This window comes from Lolium rigidum, chromosome 6 (genome assembly GCF_022539505.1).
Source record: "Lolium rigidum isolate FL_2022 chromosome 6, APGP_CSIRO_Lrig_0.1, whole genome shotgun sequence".
Lineage (NCBI taxonomy): Eukaryota > Viridiplantae > Streptophyta > Magnoliopsida > Poales > Poaceae > Lolium > Lolium rigidum.
This window is the reverse complement of record NC_061513.1, coordinates 310589701-310611620: the sequence shown is the minus strand read 5'-3', so window position 1 is coordinate 310611620 and position 21920 is coordinate 310589701. Positions and strand designations below refer to the sequence as shown.

At 47.0% G+C, this 21920-nt stretch overlaps 1 protein-coding gene across 1 annotated transcript; it reads left to right on the top strand.

Annotated features, from left to right (window-relative positions):
• Nucleotides 1–1367: 1367 nt before the first annotated feature.
• Nucleotides 1368–14128, top strand: LOC124664581 (deoxynucleoside triphosphate triphosphohydrolase SAMHD1 homolog). Its single transcript, XM_047202064.1, has 19 exons — nucleotides 1368–1495; nucleotides 5280–5340; nucleotides 8501–8561; nucleotides 9114–9220; nucleotides 9316–9367; nucleotides 9437–9527; nucleotides 9790–9880; nucleotides 10139–10177; nucleotides 10271–10338; nucleotides 10438–10500; nucleotides 11184–11239; nucleotides 11342–11415; nucleotides 11917–12009; nucleotides 12100–12201; nucleotides 12984–13064; nucleotides 13159–13250; nucleotides 13360–13375; nucleotides 13482–13592; nucleotides 13681–14128. The coding sequence occupies exons 1-19, from the start codon at nucleotides 1368–1370 to the stop codon at nucleotides 13786–13788; spliced, it is 1494 nt and encodes a 497-aa protein (XP_047058020.1). The 3' UTR covers nucleotides 13789–14128.
• Nucleotides 14129–21920: the final 7792 nt, after the last annotated feature.

Below are 21920 nucleotides of genomic sequence, written 5' to 3'. Positions count from 1 at the left end.
TTTCTTGGTGACGACCGTGGATCACAACAAGAATACTACAGAATAATAGTGTACTGCTAAAAATGGGATGAATTTCGATTAGATTGGTATCCTAGAATCAAAACAAGTAGCATCACAAAGCATGATCAAAACATGACACCTCCGATATCACAGTTCAGAACTGGGCTGCTACAATTCGATCCTCCAACACAGATAGATGTAGGTACACCATTACATTACGTTACCAAACTAATTAAGGGGTAGCCACGGTCTTGGAGAAATTAAACTAGCTAGGAAACAGAAGATTAATCTAGCCGAACGGAACTGAAGTTCTGAAGTTGCATCTACTAGAAAATTAAACGGCTGATGATAGCTTGGCTTGGACGATCAACAATGGCAGGGATCACTTCATTCACTTGGCATCCTCGACCAGGCCACGTCGGTGATACGGTCCGTCCTGCAGCGAGGGAGCGAAATGAATTGCTGGTTAGATGAATGGATTGATTCATGCAAATACACATCAGATATAGTAGCAGTACCTCAGAGTTGTATCGTGGGCGACTCTGTCGGTGTAGTCGGAGAGGCTGGCGACCTCCTTGGGTTCGAGGAAGCTGGAGATGAAGGCGACGGCAAGGTCGATGTGGTTGACGGCGAGGTTCCAGAGGGTGCACGCGCGGTCGAGGTAGTCGCTCGCCTTGTCCACGTCCACGCCGCATTTGGCCGACGCCTGAGGGGGCTCGCCGGTGGTTGCGTCGGCGGCCGGGGCAGGGTCCAAGATGTCGGTCTTGGCGAGATGCTCGGTGGCGGCGGCGACCGGCTCGTCCTCGCTGCTGCCGTCCGAAGTCGGGCTGATGCCGGTGAGGAGCTCCATGCAGCGCGGGAGGTGGTGCTCCCGGGCCAGCTGGATGGCGTAGAGGGCCTCCGTCTGGGTGGTCGGGCGCGCGGGGAGGCGCCGCGCGACGAAAGCGTCGTAGAGCTGCTCGTCGGGCATGGAGGAGAAGGCGGGGTTGAGGTCGAGGTCGACGCGGGCGCCGTTCTCGGCCGCCAGACGGAGGCAGGTGCAGATGAAACGCACGCCGGCCTGGACGCCGACGTGGTAGACCTGGAAGATTTCGGGGTAGAGTTCGACGTGCTTGAGGGCGACGGCGAGGTCCATTCGCGTGGCGGCGAGATCGTTGAGCCCCGCCGCGAAGGCGGGGTTGGTGTGCTCGAGGTCAAGCGCGAGCTCCCGGAGCCGGGCTGCGAGGTTGACCTCGCTGGGTTTCACCTGCTGCTGCAGCCGGCGCCGGAGCTGCAGGAGGCGGTCGCACTGGAGGGTGATGTTCTTCTGGGCGAGCATCGCCCACTTGAGCACGCTCCCCAGCTCCGTCTTGGTCACCTCTCCCGCCATGGCCGCCGCCGCCGCCGCGCCGCTTCTCTCTGTTTTTCTGAGATTAGGGGAGATGGAAAAGAAGAGAAATGCAGAGTGTAGTTTGGAAGAATGGCAAGCAAAATGGAAGTGGAGCAATGGCAGGCAGTAAACGCAATGTAAAAGCTGCTAGCTTTGCCTGCAGCCTGGCCCCACGGAGACCGACTCACCGTCGCCGGTGCTTCCTCTGACCGGGGTCAGGGCATCTCCACCGGCGCGACGCAAACGGACGCTGTGTGTCCGCCGTGACCGGAAATGCGTCTGGGGCCTGTTCCAGCTGGGCGACGCAAAGTGACCGGGCCGTCCGCAGAGACGCAAACCTGGCCCAAATATGCGCCAGGTTTGCGTCTCCGCGGGCGCTCGCGCTCGCTCCGAGTGTCCGCTCGGTCCTCGCGCGGAGCCCGCGCGGCAGCCGGCACAGCGGGTTCGTCTTCCGCGGCATTACTTCCGGGCGGCGCGGCTGCAGCCGCCTGCCGGCTGCGTTAATGGCGTGCCTCGGCTTCCGCGAGCGTGCGCGGCGGTCGATGCGTCTTCTCCGCCGATGCGGCGCCGAGGCGTCAATCGCGGCCGCGTTAATGGCGATGCCTCGCGTGGCTCGCGGCCGTCGCCTACCTCTGCGCACGTAGTAATGGCGATGCCACGCGTGGCGCGGCCGTCGCCACTGCCTCCGCGCATATATACGAGGGCGCGAGCATCTCATCCCCACCCCACAAACCCTAGCCGCCGGCTAGCCGTAGCGCCGCTTCCTCTCAAGCGAGATCCACCATGAGCGGCGCCGGACGCGGCCGGGCTGCCGCGCCTCCACCTCCACCTTCACCTCCCAATCCACCTCCTCCGGCGTCGAGCTCCTCCGAGGAGTTCGACTCCGAAGATAGCACCGATCTCCTCCACCCGGTCGGGGACGCTGCGGCCACGGGCGGAGCGGAGAAGGAAGCACGGGAGGAGATGGCGGAGCCACGCGACGTTGGACGCCGAGGCTGGAACAGCGCGAGGCTGGCGGCTGCCGGCTGCGGCCGAGGACTCCGACTCGGAGATATCTTGGTCATCCGATGACCCCGATGCGCCGACACCGGAGGAGAAGGCGGCGGAGCGACGGGCCCTCGTCGAGTCTTTCGAGACGCTCAAGGACGAGGCCGCCAACGCGAGGCTGGAGCAGTGCCTGCAAGAGGACGCGGCGGCGCACCGAGCCATAGCGGCCGCGCGGGAGGCGGCGAAGAAGCAGGCGACGGAACGACGCAACGACGGTGCCGGCCCGTCAGGAAGCAAGTAGTCTAGGCTTATAGATCTACTTTGTATAGTTTTTATGCATTTTTATGTACTACTTTCAATGTTTGTACTTGCAATTCAAAAAATGGGCCGGACCGGTGGGAGCACACCCAGACGCAAACGGACGAGCGGACAAAATATGTCCTCGGGGCGACGCAAACGGACGCTCGCGACCACTTTTGCGCGTTCTGAAGATGCCCTCATGCACAAGGGTTGCGTGCTCCCTCCGCCAACTACTGCCACTACAAGACAATTCACATTCTGTAAAAAAATTTGAGATGTTCTCATTTTGTAATTTGAAAGTTGTTCAGTGTACAACTTCAAAAAATGGTTACAAAAAGTATCTTGGAAATGACCGTTGCAAGAAAGAGAAATCTGCTTTGCTCCTTCTGCTAGGACGATTGTCTCGTGCACACTGTGTTTTCAATCTGTCCAGACAAACTCAAACCGTCAAGCGCAATGAATACTTTGCGGAAAATGTGTCACACAAATATTGAAACAGAAAATCATCGGCGTAAACATGCACAAACCTGCACGTGACCTGCCGTGTATGGAGTAAAAAAAAATCTCTTCTGCTATATATAAACCACTACTCTTTGTGTATCCTATATTCATCACAAACAAACTCTCTGGATCGAGACAATGCCCAACACATTATCTGAAACTAAAAACAGCATGCCACACGCTTGGGACCAAAATCTAGGCATAAACCCAGTAACAAATTACTCTAATCTCTTGGTTCCAGATCCCATTCGCATTTTGTGCCATGCACCTGGTCCTAAATCCCACAATTGCAACTAAAGCGAGTGTATATAACATGGTTGTCGTTACATGAATTTAGGACAGTAACATTGTGAATTGCACGCTAATTTCTACCGTGATGTTTGAACGCTAATAAAGAACCTTATAAGATTCTAAAAATACTTCTCGAGACAAATCTATATGTTTGATTTTCTAATCAACAATAAAAAAAGAAATATCGTAGCTGGCATGAATTAGCGAGTGTATCTAACATGGGCGGCGTCACATGAATTTTGGACACTTAAAGTTGTGACCGTGTTCACTAATTTCTGTTGTGATATATGAATGCAAATAGAGTAAATTTTAGGATTCCAAAACTTACTCGAGATAATTGTGTATGCACATATTTTCAAATCTAAATTTTAAAAACTAACAACATTCTTAGTAAAATTAATTATTTTCGAATCTGCAACTTGACAAACTAGACGTAATTTTAAAATTCGAACCGAAGGCATGTCCGATAAACTAGGTCATCATCATAGGTACTTCCTCCGTCTGCGAATAAGTGTACGCGGGTTTTCCTTTTTTGGGAGTCAAATATTTTTTAATTTGACCAAATGTTTACACAAAAATAAGAAAATACATGACATTAAATTACTAAATTACTGAACTACATATCAAGATAAATTTAGCAATATTAATTTAGTGTCAGAAATGCTACTACTTTTTCGTATGGAGTTGGTCAAAGTTGGGGAAGGGCCTAGTGGAACCGACTAGCTTTTTTGCTTCATTTTGACCGGGGTGATGCACCTGTTAGTTTCGGAGCTGTTATTAGGAGCAGGTGATGTCAAAAGCTCAAAATTCATCTAGAAACATCCGCATCTAGATAAAGTTGAGACAACGTAAGTTATAGATGATACTAGTAAGGTTATTATGTACCCATTCGTCTTAAAATAAATGTCTCGACTTTTTCTATATTGAAATGTACCTATAACTAAAATACATCTAGATATAGTTGAGTCAGATATTTATGGACGCAGGGATCGTACTTTTAGGGTCAAAACTATTTTATTTGATACTATGGTGCTGATTAGCTTTTTGTAATGTCAATTGACATCATAGACTACATTTAGCTCCGTCACTGGCAGCAATTTTGCGTGCTTCCTCCGCTCTCGCTACAAGATAACTCTGGTTCTAGGCAAGTCCGGTAATCTGAAAATGCCATATTAAACAAATATTGTTATAGGCAACTCTTCCTATTTCTAAATCCTTATCATACGTATGATTAATGAATCTAGATAGGTTTTGCTCTAAATTTTAACTAAATATGCAATAATAAGTATTTAGGGCTGAAGAGAATATCCTTATAATGGATGCCGCAAAAAATTACATCGAAACATAGCCGAAATATTTTGTGAAGAAAGCATCCGAAAGAAAAGATGTCAATGTAGGGTTGCCCGGAGCTGCCCCGTGGTCCTGTATGCCAAGTTGCCAACCAACACTCAGCACCGACCACCGAGCACAGGACCTCTTTCGGTAGACCATGGCTCCCATGCATCACTATGGTGTCAATTGTGATCCCACATAAATCCCACTTTACTATAATTCATGTTCCCCAGTGTAAATTTTTGTTAACCAAAACCTACAAATTATACTACAAGTGAGACTCTTGTGAAATCTCAGTCGAGCTTTGCAGCACCAGACCGCATTACAATATGGGCCTAAACGCCAGCCACGGGGAAGGGGGTGTGAACACTGTTACCGTGTCATCAGAAAGTCCTTTTATTTAATTTATAAAAAAAGCTTAAGAACTTTCGTTGATTCTTCTCAACGCGTAAGGTTGCATGTGCTTTTGCTAGTACCAGTTCACATCATGTTGGGGAAGGGGTGGCATACCATTACCAACATGTGCAACAGATCAAGCATGTGCTCCATTCCAGTTCCAGGTAAATGGCATATGCGGTACTGCTCCATCATCAACTATTAAAACAAGCAACAGTAGTAGTAGGGCAAACTCAACCGTGTGTGGAACCAAACATGACCTTTTTTTCTTTTTCTTTTGAGATGAACCAACCAAACATGACCTAGAGTCGTAGATGGAGTAAGAAATGAGAATAGAATATTCTTTGGACGGTCCAGTGCGTTCCCTTCCCTTCCCTGTACCGTCCTGTGCCTTCCCTTGCTACGGCGTCACGTCTCCTCACACCCAACCTCTCACCGACAGGTGGGACCAAAAAACGTGCTGGCCCCACGTGCCATCCAGCGATTCTAAACCCAACAGAAGCCAACAAGTAAAGGGCACCGTGGAAAAGGAAAAAATAACCGCAGAGCGAGAGAAACATGTGAAAATTTGGCCCCGCGCCAACGGATCATTAATCCGAACGTAACCCCCGATTAACAAATTAAATCTCCCCTTCCATTGCAGTTTCTGCTCCTTCCCAATCTCTGGCTATTTAATCCAAGCCCCTCTTCCCCGTTGCCCATCCCTCCTCCAACCCCCACCCCACGACGCCCACCTGTCTCGGCCGCCGCCTGCACGCGGGAGCACGCCTCGAACCTTCCAGAACTTCGGTTGCGGGGTTCCACGGAGAGGAAGGCGGGGGAGATGGGCGAGTACTGCGCAGCCGCCGCCGCCGCCGCCGCGGACGGGGATGAGCCCGCAGTGGTCGTGCGGCCTCCGGCGGCCAGGCGCCCGTACGGCGAGTACGACCGCTTCTCCACCAAGCAGGTCTTCGACAACCTCCACGGCAACATCTCGCTTGACCCGGTGAGTCATTCCCCGCCTCCTGCCCCTTATCCTCTCCTCTCCTCCACATCCCTTCCCGTCGCGTCGCTACCATTGCGGTTGTTCCTCTTGTTCTGTTGCGGCGGCTGGTGGGACTGATTGATTGGGGTTTCTGTTCGGCCGAGTAACCCGTCGGTTTCGGCTGATTGGGGTTTCGGGATTACGCACTGGAGCGCTCCGGGCCTCGTCGTCACGCTTGTCCCCAGATTTTCACCACCGTTCGGTTCCACAAATCGCGCAGTATGCGTTTCCGTATGAAAACTGTTACCGCTGTTTGTTTCATCCTGCTGTAGTCTGTTCGTTTGCTGCGCAGTTGCCCGCCCTCGATAGGTTGGTTGGTTGGTTCGTTTGTTGCGGTGGAACAAACATCTGATTAGTAGCATGTTTGCGTTGCCGTGGCGTACCATTGCTAGTGCGCATGTGCCGTTACGTTTTAAAATTCCATGGAGTTGCTTTCCGCCGGAGAATGTTACGCGTCAGGTCAACTCTGAGAGCGACATGTATTATGGGGGTACTAGTTAATAAGAGGCTTGATTGGCTTGTTTAGTCCTAATGTGTTTGGGATGTAACATGCCATGCGGCTTCCAAGTACTACTAATTTAACATGCTACAGGAGGATCTGCCCAGCTAACAAAGGGTATTGTGGGAGTACAACACTTTAGGCATTTCACTTCGTGGCTATTTTTGGCTTGGTGGATACTTCACTGTGCTACACTCACTGCATTTACTCCTGTTGTGGTGCAGCAGGTGCTTATGGAAATCTGTAACGTACATTCTAGTAATGTGGATGATGAATTAGTCTCAATTGGTTTATATTTAAGCTATGCTGGGTCCCTTTTACTTTCTGCTCATACTAGTTGAGAAATTCGGTTTCCTGAGTTTGAGTACTCAGCAAAGACTGAAGAGCATTTGTACATGATGGCACTAGCATTGGATCGATTTTCAGTAACATTTAACAGGATTTCATACTGCCTACGTCTTCTTGCCGTTGGCCAATTGGTTTCCATGTTGAGTTTCAGTGCTCTGCATGTGTTACCTGGTAGAACATTAACCTGCTGATTCTTTTCTGAAAAAAAAAAGCCTCAGCTTGTTGACCCAGCAGTTCATATTAACTGTTATATATTTTGCTAGCATCCGATCAGAAATCGTGCAGTATGTGATTCGCTATGCAATCTGTATATGTTTGTTTGATCCTGCTGTAGTTTATATACTGCGATTTCATCCGATATCTGAGCAGTTTTGCTCACCCTCGATATGCTGGTTCGTTTGTTGTGGTCGACCAAACAAGCAAAAAAAAAAAAATACTACCATGGTCTTGCATTTTATTTGCTCTGAATCTATTAGTAGCTAGTACTACTAGCTGCGCATGGGCCATTTGTTCTTCTTCAAATTTGAGTATGTCTGCATAGTTGTGGCGTATCAAATGCGTATTTAGCCACACATGTGCTGCAGCGTTTTAAAATTCGACTGGAGAATGTTATGCGTCAGGTCAACTTTGAGAGCGACAGGTATTATGGGGGTAATAATAAGCCTTGGTTGGCTTGTTTGTTTATTAGTGTTTGGGTTAACATGGGGCTTCCAAGTACTAGCCTGTACTAGTTAATTAAACATGGATTATACTAGTACAAGCTACAGGAGGATCAGCACAGATGGTAAAGGGTATTGTTGGGAGTAAAACACTTCAGGCATTTCACTTCATCGCTATTTTTGGCTGGAATGTTTCAGTATTTTACTGTACTACACTGCATTTACTCCCGTGTGCTGCACCAGGTGCTTATGGCATTTTGTAACGTCCATTCTAATGTGGATGATGAATTTATCTTGACTGGCTCATATTTAAGCTATACTGGTTCCCTTTTACTTTCTACCATGGATAGCAATTTGCATAGGGACTTCTGCATTTCAGTTTCCTGAATTTGAGTACTATGTAAAGACTAAAGAGCATTTGTACATGATGTCAGTAGCATTGGATCAGTTTTAGTAACATTTAACAGTATTTCATACTGCCTTCGTGTTCTTGCTGTTGGATAGCTGGCTTCCATTTTTAGTTTAAATGCTCTGCATCTGTTACAAGTAGAACATAGCACCTGCTGCATCTTTTCTGAAAACAAAAACCCTCTTATTGACCCAGCAGTCTAGTATATGGCTGTTATTGTTTGCAATAGGTTATTTGGATGTGTGGTTAATCATCTGCATCTGATCATCTCTAATTATTTCTAAATTTTTGTGTACTGAACTCTGAACTATTGAAGACTTAGATAATTTCAGTTACTTGAACTATTAATTTTTCTTTAATAACAATTGCTTCTTCTGATATGCAGTTGGCCTGTGAATTTGTGGATACAGAGGAATTCCAGAGGTTACGGGATCTGAAACAGCTTGGTGAGTTTGCTTCCTACACTTGAGAACCCATCCTGGAACCTCTGCATTCTACGTTGCTGGAGTGGCAGAACTCCAAATGGAGTCCCATATCTTATATTCGTTATGTCCTAGTTAAGAAAATTTAAGGGCTCATCAATGTAGTTTCATCTCAGAGAACTGTTTCCTTAGCTGCAGCTATAGTGTGTATATGGTCAAATCGGCTGTTAGTCATATAGTGTGCATACTAATTATTTTAGCCTACAGGTTTCATGCCTATAGCTAATGTTACGCTCACCCATGACAATGAAAGCTATGATTGCAACAATTTCATGATTGTGTTTATAATTTGTCCAGTGAACAATGAGAGTGCATTGCTACTTTTTTTTTTGAGTCAACTATTTACTTCTTTGTGCACCAGTGTTCACTGTATATGATTTGGATGGACATTTGGGTGTTCTTAAATTTTGTTTCTAAAACGAATAGATCCGTGATCTTCTCTTATGGTAAATCAAATTCTGATGGGATTTACACTATACATATTGATGTTTGTGTAACATGCTCTATGCTTTTCAGGTCTTACGTATCTGGTGTATCCTGGTGCTGTCCACACGCGCTTTGAACATTCACTAGGTGTTTATCAGCTTGCTGGGGAAGCTATGCAACATCTTCAAATGAACCAGGTTTGTACCATTAAACACATACTTGCTAATATATACTGCCAAGTGACAATTTCTGTAAAGTAACGGAGAAGCTTATGCATTTTTGCAATCACCAGGGAAAAGAGCTTGGCATTGACCGTGTAGATGTGCAAACTGTGAAACTAGCAGGTTGGTGTTCTTAACTGTGTGGCTCCACTAAATTCTCATATTAATAATCTTTGCGATTATTCGGTTCAGGTCTCCTGCATGACATTGGACATGGCCCCTTCAGTCATTTGTTTGAGCATGAATTTCTTCCTCGTGTTGATCCAGGATCAACATCAAAATGGTGATTCTGTTTTCATATATGCTGTTCATAATTATTATTTTCTAAATTTTAAGTTACTATAAATGTGCTTTAGTTGTCAAGGTTTTGCCTGTTGACAGCTTTTGATCCCTTGTTACGAGGCATTCGTTGTCATGTGTCTGGCATAACTTAGCATGATCATTGATTAAACCCACATATCTGAATTTCCACATGACTGCTAATCTGTTAGATATCTTCAGATTTTGGTTGATCTTAATTAGAACTTTTTGATTTGTTCATTCAGGTCCCATGAACATATGTCTGCACTGCTGCTGAACAATATTGTTGATAAACATGCAATAGATATTGAACCTGATTATCTGAAAATTGTCAAGGTAAGCTTTACTTTCAGCACTTATGAGAGCGCAAACCAACTTTCATTGCATTTTTGAAGTACTATGACTTCTAAGTCTTATATAGAAATGTTCAATGTGGAATCTGCCATCTCTAGGGAATACTATTATAGAAAATAAAATGAAAAACCTACAGCAGTCGAAGATGAGACCCATTTGTCTAGGATACCCTATCGTGTATAGAACAGCATGATGTGCTTTGCTGTACCAAACTCTAACCTTCTAAAAAATGTTCTGCAGGAAATGATAATTGCAAGCTCTAAGTTCTCCACAACGGAGGTATGTATCTTGTTCTCTCCTGTCATTGTAATTATCTGTTCGACTGAAAATAGGTTTCTTCAGTTGGATGAAATGAAGCTTGTTTCATCGCAGGGTGCGAAGGAGAAGCGTTTTCTTTACGACATTGTTGCTAATGGCCGCAATGGTATAGATGTTGACAAGTAAGGGCATTCTTTACATTGTACTTCTGCATTCATGTATAGGCTGATCACTGTCTCTACAACCATCTGTTTATGATATAAGCTAGAATAACTGTGCAGGTTCGACTACATTGACCGCGATAGCAGAGCATGTGGCCTGGGGAGCAATTTCCAGCACTGGAGGTATACTTTGCCATCAAATGTGCTAACCTTCTTTTGCCCAATTGCCTCTTTGACCTTGTTAAGAATAGAAACACGAGAATTCCAAGGTCTGCACTGCTGTGACACACTGGCATCCCCCAGATAATTTTGTGTAGAATACATGATTATGGCGATTACAGATTATGTCAGAAAAATGATTGGCAACGTTTATTTATTGACAAGAAATGCTACTTGTGAGTTTGATCATCGGCACTTGAACAATACTTGCCAATTTGTATATCTTTAGCTAGACTTTGATCTCTGATAATAAAAAGGACTAGTAACGGTAACAGCTGCAGAACTACTTATTCCCTATATTCTCACAGACCTATATTTCCCTTTAATAAGATGACTGTCTTTGCATGTTTTTTCTGTACATAAAAGAAATGTGTTTTCCAACATTAGCTAGCTGATATGAGAACTTTTAGATCAAATGCCCCTTGTATTTTCAATATCTTATGTCAGACATGGCTAAATAATTGTTTGTTGAACTTCCAGAATAATGGTGTTATGAAGTTGTGCATATTGTGATTTGCTACTGAACTCAAGCTAGTTAAATGTGTCTTGTCTTTTTTTTTCTGGAAAATTCATGTGAAGTCTTTTAAACTTCCATTATTACCACACTTATTATCATTTCTTGCGGCTTATCACCATTTTTTTTGCAGGCTTTTACAAGGCATGCGAGTGATGGGTGATGAAATATGCTACCCTGCCAAAGATTGTAGGTGTACTATATAACAGTATTCATCTATGTAAGTTTAAACATTGATCTCGTTTTTTTTCTTCAAAAGTACCTAATATGTAACTCCCCTTGGAATTATAGATCTTAGCGTCCATAAATTGTTTACCACACGTGCTGATCTGCATCGGACTGTCTATACCCATGCCAAAGTAAAGGTACATATTCTTCTTTGTAATTCTTCTGTTCTCCAACTCTTTAACACATTGTTCTCTCATTACATGAAAATGATATAATGGTTAAATCATATAGACCAATGAAGAGAAAAGCCACAACTAAGTCTAAACAATTGTGCTACAGCAACACGAGGACTTTCCCATAAACAGTGTTTATTGTTGGTCATACTAGGGTATTGTAGAAGATCGTTAAAGTGGGGTTGCCATTTTTTGCCGTGAAATTTGTTTGATGAAGCTTTTCAAGTTCTCATGTTGATTCAGTTTAGCTATAAATAAAATATTTTTTCTATCGTGATCTCATTTTTTGATTTGTCGCATCACTCTTTTATGTTGCTTTCTCATTTTTACTTGTCCTTTCCGTTGCATCACCAATTATACTGTTTGCTGTTTTACCCCCAAAATAGGATTCCCATTATCTACACTTTCCGGTACATTTTCTTCTCATAAATGATTGGTCTGCTTCTAACAGTCTTCAATCTTTAGGCTGTTGAACTGATGCTTGTGGATGCACTTCTTGAGGCTAATGATTATTTGGGAATAGCCTTGCATGCAGAAGACCCAGAGGAATTTTGGAAGGTTTGCTGCTAGATTAATATTTTTTTGGGCTATGTTAATGCCTCTTCTGTTAATCTATCCCTCTTAACTCTAGAACTCTGCCGTTTCCAGTTAGATGACACAATTGTTAAAAGCATTGAGACTGCTCCAAACGATGAACTGAAGAAAGCAAAAGAAATCATTCAGCGTATTCGCAGAAGACAGCTCTACAAGGTAGCAGTCCTTTCCGTTGCAAATTTGTTCTATTGTTTGTTCTTGTCTTTTCTTTCAGGCTTCTCACAAGTTTTTGTGCTAAAACTGTTGATCTTATAGTAATGCACATGCTACTCCCTCCGTTCCACAATTCTTGTTTGAACTAAAACCACGACAAGAATTGTGGAACAGAGGGAGTATATTAGAATGTTTCTCATTCTTTCTAAAAAAAAAAGAATGTTGCTCATTCATTAACTCCATATGACAATTGTCAGGTAAAATGAAATTCTATTAAGTGCTGCAAGCAACAATTAACAGTTCCTGTGTGTTCGTTTAGTCAACGTTTCGTTGTTTTGCTTATTTTGCTGGTCTTTGTACGTGGAGTTGGCAGACACATTGACTGCTGTAGCTTTTGAAGTGAGTTGTTGCCTGTCAAACCGAAAGGTTTCATGGAAAGCTTTTGGGCACATGTATGTGTAGCGCTGGATAATGTTGACTGCTATAGGTTTTGAAGTGAGTTGGTGCCTCTGTGGAAAGCTTTTAGGTACATTCCTGTGCAACGCTGGATAACATTGCAGATTGCATAGACAGCATCTGCACCCCTGTTATTGCTAAATATTCTTCTAGGAATATTTTATTGATAGAATAATTTGCCAATATTGAACTAGATTAGTTTTTTACTTACTTTTCAGACTCCTAGGAATGTTTAATATTGTTCTGTACCGTACTTACATGATGTGCATCATCACAGTTATGTTGTGGTATTGTACTTGTTGATTCAGTTAAATTGTTTTGATTTGCAGTTCTGCAATCAATATTCTGTTCCAAAAGATAAACTGGAGCATTTCAAGGATATAACTGCACAAGACATAGTTTGTTCCCAGGTTCAAGTCTACTTCACTCATTTGAGTTGAGCGCTATGACCTAACGTCTCTGAAATTATACAAGCTCACTGTTTTCAATCTCTCCTCTCTTCAGAAATCATCTAAGGTGCTGCTGAAGGAAGAAGACGTCGCGGTCAGCAATGTTAAGATTGATTTGACGCGTGGGAGGGACAACCCCCTTGAAAGGTTTTGATGCTTGACCACTCGTTAGACTCTGCTATTGATTTAGGCATGCATAATCTTCCAAGTTTTAACTAGTTGCTTCCTTTTGGCATGCATAACGACCATTCCGCAGGGTCAAGTTCTTCAAGGTAACTACAATTCCCTTCCCATCTTGTATAATTATGGTGATTATTCCTTGACAATGAAGATATGCATGATTTCCACCGGGTCTAAGTAGAACTGTTGTCACACCAGGATTCCGGGTGCGAGGAGAAGTTCACGATAAACGAGGATCGGGTCAGCCACTTGCTGCCTGCCTGCAACCAAGACAGAATCGTCAGAGTGTATGCTAAAAAACCAGAGCTGGTGAGTGAAGAAAACATACATGCAGCTACAATCAGTTACATCACACACCAGTTTCATTTCGTTAAAACCACCCAAATCTCGGTTGTAGGTCGAAGCGGTGTCGGAAGCTTTTGAGAACCTGCAGGTGCGGATGTACGGTGAGAAGACGCAGGTGCACGACACGCCCACGAAGAAGAGGCGCATGAGGTTCGAGTAGACATCCAGTCGCTGCTGCATACTACTAGGAGGACACAGCTTTACAAACAAACATGGAAGGAACATTTATACTAGTACAACGGAAAAACAAGATATTCAGGTCTTAGCTGGTAATCTGCACAGGGAACACGCTGGTTATTGTACAGGTTATAGACGAACAAGAATAGTTACTCGTTAGATATGCTGACAAAGTATGGGCGTATGGCTATCAGATGCAGATAGCATGATGCATGTGCAAAGTGCTTCTAATTTTGCATGTACTACCCCCGTATGCTTACCTATATGTTGATGACATTGCTCCCAGTTACTGAAACAGTGAATATGTATCACATTCTTATGTACACATCGCTTCCCTTTGACATGGAACTGGGATTTTTGTTCCTGAGATGGAACCTGACTCATTACATTAATCATGCTGCCGAGCTAACTCGCCCGAAACCAAATTACACACAAATGTAGGAACGTCCGGCCTACAGCTGGGCATGGGCAGCCTGGCCCGGACGGCCTGATCTGGCCCGAAAATCCTGTGCCGGGCTTGGGCTTGCACTTCGGGTCGGGTTCGGGTCTGAAATCTGAGCCCGAACGTTGGGCTGGGCTCGGGCCTTCATTTTTGCTCGGGCCTTCATTTTTGCGTGTTTTAGCCTGGTTGGGCCAGGTTTCTCGGGCCGATTTTTTGCGCATTTGGGCCAGGTTTAGGCTTGAATTACGGGCCTAGGCCTGACTTTTTACCACTGGGCTTTTTAAAGCCTGGCCCGAACCCTGGCCTGGCCCGAATTTTGCCCAGGTGTAGTCCGGCCATACGGCTTGGGGCTTGTGAACCATCTTTGTTCAACGCACCGCTAGGGTATCCTTGTTAGAGCATGTCTAGCACACCCCTAATATGAAACTTTAAACCCGAGTGGATGGGTTAACTGCGTTGTCCTTTTCTGCGTGAAAAATTGAATTGGCGGAACAGATCCGTATCATGAACCCTAAACGTGATTTCAGATTTTTGGCGCGAGATGTTTAAACGAGTTCTTCTAAGTTCATTCGACATAATTTACAAACTTAGGCAAAATAGGACATAAATGTTCCTAAAAACTGCACTAATAAGCTAGCATGGGATTCATGTACATCACCGGGACTTTGGGGGTCTTCTTTGGCATCAGCGGGAGGAGCGCGGAGCTTCACGTGTCCTCTGAGGCGTCGTCAACGGTGTCCTCGTCGGAGAAGTCCGAGAAGTATCGACGAGGACGTAGCCGCCACGACACGCCATGTCCGAGTGGATGTCGTGCGCCTCCTCCACGTCAGCGTCCCGGGCGCACTTCGCCTTCTCGCACACATCGGTGGCGACGGAGTTCCGCCTTACCATCGCAAGGTGGGGCGCCTCCCGAGCAGCGTTGTCCCCCTCCTCGTCCTGACTCAAGTCGAGCTCGAGTGGCGGCGCACGAACTCACGGTGCGGACGATGGCCCTGCCTCATTGTCATTCGCGCTCGGCAGTAGACCGAACCAAGCAGGCGAATGCGGGTTGCGGTAGGACAGCGCGTTGTGCCACCTTGCTTCGTTCGAAAATGCGCGTCGACCGCTCCGCGAGGGTCTTCATCGCCCACCGGGAGCCACTGCTGGGCGGTGGAATTGTGCGGCCGTCATGTGCGGAATTGTGGAGTGGTTTTTGTTTCAGTTGTAAGGGATGTCCTCTTGGGTGAGGTGTGAGGTTGGGACTAGCACTGAAATCAGAAACCTGACTTTGTAGTTTCGTTTCGATTTGAAATAGAACTGGGCGGGAGCGCCTTTATTCTAAAAAATAGAGGGAGGAGCTAGAGGGGGAGGAGAGGAGGCGGCTGGCGGCGGGCGACAATTGACACGGCAATGGTGGCGGACGGAGGAGGAGGAACGGGGTGGGGTTTTCCGCATCCCTCCCCACTCCCGTTTATATACTATGCAGATGGTCGCAATGGGTAATGCTGCATCGAGTTTTGTGAATCTGACTCGGCCATCTTTTGAGCCAAAACCGGAAAACAAATGGGATGCTGGGTGATTTACCTCTCTGCTAGAGATGCTCGCACTGGCGGATCCAAGTGTGCCCAAGGGGTGCACTAGATACCGGTTAAAAATGTTTTTCTTCACTAAATACTACGTTTTCACCTCATGTGCACCCTGAATTTTTTTTTTCTCTCTCTCATCTGGCACCTTCTTTTACGGCATGGCACCCTTCTTACATATCCTCTACTTACAGGTGCTAGGAGCCTAGGAGCAAAAGCAAAATTACATGAGGTGAAGTTTAGTGAAGCAAAGGCTCTTCTATTTCTATACCTAATAATAAAGAAGCTAACGTTTCCTTGGTTTCGTCCGTCATAATGCGCTTTGGTCCATCCGCCGGTACGTTTTCGTCCGTCGTCCGAAGCTGAAGTTCTGTTCGTCCCACGGTCTATTCTTCATACCTTTTGCTTCCTGCCACACGAGCACCGTAGATTCCCGGAAAAACCCGATTGCTTAGGCTTCAACCATCGCGCAGCGTCACGTTGCCGTATTGGTGTTGGACCCAGCTACGATTGGCAAGCGATCTCTTGGATGCTCCTCCGATCGTAATAAAAGGGAAATAAGTCTCGTGAAGGAAACTGATCCTACGCAAAGTCGGGTATCCTGGCCGGACCCGAGTCTTTTTGAATCTATAAATCTCGGAGCCATCGTTGACCTGCATCAAACCAAATCGATCGATCCGATCAACAAATTCAGAGTTCCAAGCTATTAGATATGCGAGCCAGCGATTCGACGAGATAGGTATAAATCGCAGGAGCTCGCTGTAGTTGGGTTTCGCCGGAGGCGAGGACGGAAGGAGGCGCTCGGCTAGGTCGAGTTGTGGGTGTCGCTCGGGTGGGCTCATAGAGCGACAAGTTGCGGACATGAACTCCAGGAGGTCTTCGTTGATCGGAGAAGCTTCCTCAGGCGGAAATTTTGCAGGGTCAAGGATTTTAGGTGCTCACGCCTCATGGCCAGATCGACCTACCGCTCAAATTTGAAGATAGCTCATCGGTGCGTCCTGCAGCGCTTTTTCACGCGGCAATGGAGTCTACGAGAAAATATGCTGCCGCCCGCCATCTGCTTGTGCTCGACTACATCTGCCACACAGCTGGTCGATCCAACTCGGCGAATTCAGGGCGCTCAATTCAGGTTGACTATATGTCCGTGTGAGCACTGAGCAGCAAAGCAATAAAAAATGGAGAAGTCGAATCAGCCTGTTTACTTTTCATCGGGAGGTCAACAATTGTGCTTCGTTTGCCATCAGCTATTCACATGCACCAACGGTGGTATGTGCAAGTTCAGTCTCCTTGAATTCTTGCTGGAGGAGGAGACACTAATTGCGATCAACAGCGGTGGCATGTGCAAGTTCAGTCTCCTTGAATTCTTGCTGGAGGAATACACTATAACAAATTCACCCGAGCCTTCGTATTGCGGAACGGTTCCGTGCTTGGAATATTTGGGGATTATTGTTTTTTTTTTTTTGAATGTTTCACCGGGGGGGGAGGTTCCCCACCTGAATTTTTCATTGCAAAGTGGCTCAAAAGCCTGAGTACAGCAGAGACATGGAGAGTTTTACATCAGAGGGGGAAAGAGGGGGTTTTACATCAGCGAAGGGGAGAGAGCTAGTCGAGCCCCTGGAGGCAGGAGTCCCACGCAGCCGCCTCGTCAGTGATCGCCCGCGGCAGGCGCGCGCGCCACAAGCCGGCGTCTTCTCTGCACGCACGCAGCAGGCGGGTCAGGCATGGCTGGTCATGGCGGAAGACGACCCCATTACGATGCTTCCACAAGTTCCAGCAGAGGAGGATAGTCATGGTAGATGCCGTGTTCTTGCCAAAAGCGGCGGGGGCGGCATAGGAGTGCAGCTGCTCAACATGGGCGCTCTCCGGCAGAGGCCAACCAACCGCCGACCAGAAGGTTTTTGCGAAGGGGCAGCCGAACATGATATGATCAGCAGTCTCCAGCGTCTCACCGCAGATCTCGCATCCTGCCTCATCCGCCGTGAGGATGTGCTTCCGGAGCAGCGTCGCCCTCGACTGAATCCGAGCGCGCAGCAGCAGCCAGGCAAAGAATTTTGCCTTAGATGGAGCATAACTCTCCCAGACAAAGCTGGCGTACGGGGCCGTGACCCCTCCGGTCAACAGCAGAACGTAAAGATCGCCGACAGCCAGAGCGCCACCCTTCTTGAAGCATCTGACGAGCGAGCGGGAGTCGGGGACGTCGGAGAGCTGAACCGCCGCGACGAGGCGCATGACATGACGCAGCTCGTTCTCCGCCTCAACGGTGAGCCTGGCGACCAAGGATTCCCTGACCCCACGCCCGAGCACCGCGGCGACAGAAGCCTCGGGTTTTGTAGCATGGGAGAACAGCGCCGGCGCGGTATGACGGAGGGCTCCGATCCCAAGCCAGTCATCGTCCCAGAAGCTGGTGCGTTGCCCGTCGCCCACGATCGGCTTCGAGATGCTTCGATAGAGTGGCATCAGCTCCACAAGGGCAGCCCAGTGTGCTCCAGCCTTAGAGCGCTTGCCGGCGGCCACCGGACCGGTGATCTATTTCCACGCCCAAGCAGCCCAGGGAGACTCGGCACCAGAGTGCAGCCGATGAAGCAGTTTGACCTGGAGACAAGCGTTCCGATCCGTCAGACTCTTGATGCCCAGGCCGCCGTCCTCCTTTGGCCGGCAGACACTCGTCCAGGCGACCAGGCACTTTGCACCGGAGGCCCGCCCCTCCACGTTCCAGAGGAAGGCGCGGCGGAGCGCGTCGATGGCTTTGAGAAGGGCAGGGGGAAGCGCCAGGGCACCCATCGCGTACGACGGGAGCGCGTCCAGCACGGCATTTAGCAGCACGAGCCGACCGCCGGTAGACAGCAGGAGGGAGCACCAGCCGGAGAGATACTTATCGACTTTTGCAATGAGAGGAACGAAGTGAGCCATCTTGAGCTTGTCACAGGTCAACGGAAGACCGAGATAAGTCTACGGAAACCCCTCAACCCTGCAACCGAGCGCTTTCTGCATGTCCTCCACAAGATCAGCACCACAATGCATCGGAACCATGGTGCTTTTTGTGAAGTTGATCACCAGGCCGGTAGCAAGCGCAAACTGGTCCAGCGCGCCGCAGCAGCCACGCTCGCTCCGAAGATAATCAGCGTGTCATCCGCGTACTGCAGGACGAGGCACGGCGCATCATCGACAAGCGGGTGGCGCATAATGTCGTCCTGTAGGAACAGCCGCTGCAGCAGATCTCCCATCAGCAGGTACAGATAAGGCGACAGAGGGTCACCCTGGCGCAGCCCTCTTTTGCATCTGATCCAGTTCCCAGGGATCCCATTGAGCAGAACTGCTGACAGAGAGGAGGAGAAAATAGCATCCATCCAATCACACCAAGTGTCAGGAAAGCCTCTAGCCGCGAGCACCTTTCTCAAACTGCCCAAATCAATCGAGTCAAAGGCTTTTGTGAAGTCGAGTTTCAGGACCACCGCCGGAGCTTTGCGCCGATGGCAACATTGCACGATCTCGGTAGCGTAGACAAAATTCTCAGATATGCTTCTCCCAGTCATAAATCCCGATTGGTTCACGTCGATCAGCTGATCAATTTGCGTCTTGAGCCGCGTCGTCAAGGCTTTGCAGACGGACTTCATCGAACAATTATGCAGCGACACCGGCCTGTACGAGCTCGGGGAGAGAACCCCATCAGCCTTGGGGAGAAGAGCGATGTGTGCTCTGTTGATGCAGCCAAGATCGGCGACGCCGTCGCGGAAATCTTTGAAGAGCGCCCCCAGAGCAGGGGAAACCTGCTGCCAGGCCACACGGTAGAAGGAGGGACCCAGGCCATCTGGCCCCGGAGCGCTGTTTTGGTCCATCCCCCAGATCGCCGCCTTGATTTCTTTGTCGTCGAAAGGAGCGATCAGGGCCTGGCCGTCGACGCGCGGAGAGCCGACGTAGAGCGCGTCGAGGTCGAAAGCCCACGCGGTGGGCCGCGCACGGCCCAGCAGCTCGGTGTAGAAGGCACGGAGGGCTTCGGCTTTGCCATGGTGGTCGACCACCTCGACGCCGTCGACCAGGAGAGCCCTGATGCCGTTCCGGCGGAACCGTTGCGTGGCTCGAGCGTGGAAGAATCTTGTATTCTCATCCCCCTCCTTGACCGCGCGGAATTTCCCGCGTTGCTTCCAGTGGGTGGCGTTCTTCTTGATCGCAAGCGCCAGCGTCTCCCGCGCCGCGGCCCGCAGCGCCCGCTCCGGCCCTGAGAGAGTGCGAGATTCCTCGAAAAAGTCGAAGAGGCTAAGAAGGAATTTGCAGTTATTCTCAGTATATGGTGTAAAACGGTGCGCACGTTTCCAACCCTTAGCCTTGTAAACACCATGCTTGATATCACCATGAAATCAACTTCCTGATTCAATTTAAGAGAATCCGCGGCATCTGGCCATATTTGACAGGATGCTTGAAGTCAACATATCCTTGCTACATCAGCAAGTTCTCTCCTGGATTATACAGGAAAATTCATTCAGCTATCGCGCAGTACTGTACGTCCACAGTTACTCTGTATTTCCTGCTCATTTTTGTTAGCTAAAGGAGTGCGTTACCTCAGTAGAAAGAGATGTGAGCTGCATAATTTCTTCTTTAGTAAATTCTATGTCTACTGAGATCGTTCATTGATGTAGATAAACACATTATACATGCAACCGTTCTTTTGAACAACAAATTTGTTTCAACTCCTAATGTTTATAAATGATTAAATTTTTTTTCCTTGTAGGTTTCAGTTTGTAAGTTGAACATCTCCTAAAATATTTTGACATCATCTTTTCTTGTGATGTTCTGTGTCAGCGTGGATTCGATGGCCTCCGGCAAAAATTTGGAGCATGGTGAAAATTCAGTATATTTTCTTTAAGTGATCACAGCTGCTACCATATGGAAAAATATTGTGGACATTCCTGCAGGCCTGCAGCTATAGCGATAGAGGTTTACGGTTAATTAGACTGTTGAATACTACCTGCAAAGGTAGCTTACGAGACAAACTCTTAAGGACCAACAATACTTTACCACATTTTCTCAAAAAAAAAACAATACTTTACCACATTTGAAATGCTTCCGATTCTTGCAAATCTATGTCAAAATACACAAGTCCAGTCATACTTATGAATGTTATTTAAGCTCAAATTGAAAGACCGATAGTAGAACATCATGCAAAACTTGAATGCAGTTACCTCTTTTTGAGTGCCATACTGCGGAGAGCATTAGTATGACGATCGCTTGCCTACAACATTGCAGGTAAGAACATTCACTTACAACCAAAGAGATCGTCGCAACGGTGTTTAGGACAAAGGAAATAGACGTAGTGGGTGGGTGTGGTCAAGGTACGCTAATTGTGCACTGTGATATTACAAAGATTGGCATCATTAGAGGTGTGAGTTCTCAGTTGTGGCACCTTTGTGTTTTTCTCCCGTTGCAACGCACGGGCAATTTTCCTAGTCCCTAAAAAAGACTCCATTTGGTGCTAAGTCCGTTGTTCTTCCTTATAAAAAAAAAGTCCCGCTGTCAGGCAGGGCCTGCACAAGCAGAGAGGCATCTGTTTCGACATGCACATTCATCGTCCCCATCCTCTAGCTAGTCGAATAAAAAAAATTCATGGTTATGATAAATCTAGATGGTAGGTACTAGTAGCGTAAAAAAGCCTTTTGGCTTCTTTGATTTAAAGGATTTATATTGGAAATTTGTAGGATTAAATCCTATAGATTTTTTTCTTCTATGATGGTTGTTTGATTTGTTGATTTTCATAGGTTTTTTTAAGGAATCTTTTGCACTAAATTTCATATGAAATCTAACATCCACTCATACCTCATTTTTGGAATGTTTGTTTATTCTTGTGGCAGAATCAAACAAAGTTCAAGCACTGTGCATGATTTTCTGATGAGTTTGATTGTGCATTGTTTGATCTCTCAGGTCATATGGTGACTTCCCCTCCTGCCTCTTCCTTCCTTGCTTGCTCTCTCAGATCGTGTGTGTGTGTGTGTTCAGTCTAGACTAAACTGCGTGTTGTGAGGCTATGTGATCTGTGATGCTAGCTATTTATAGTGTGGCCAGGTGAATGTGGTGTTACACCCCAGTGACATGCATTTAGGCATTAAGGTGTTGTAATGT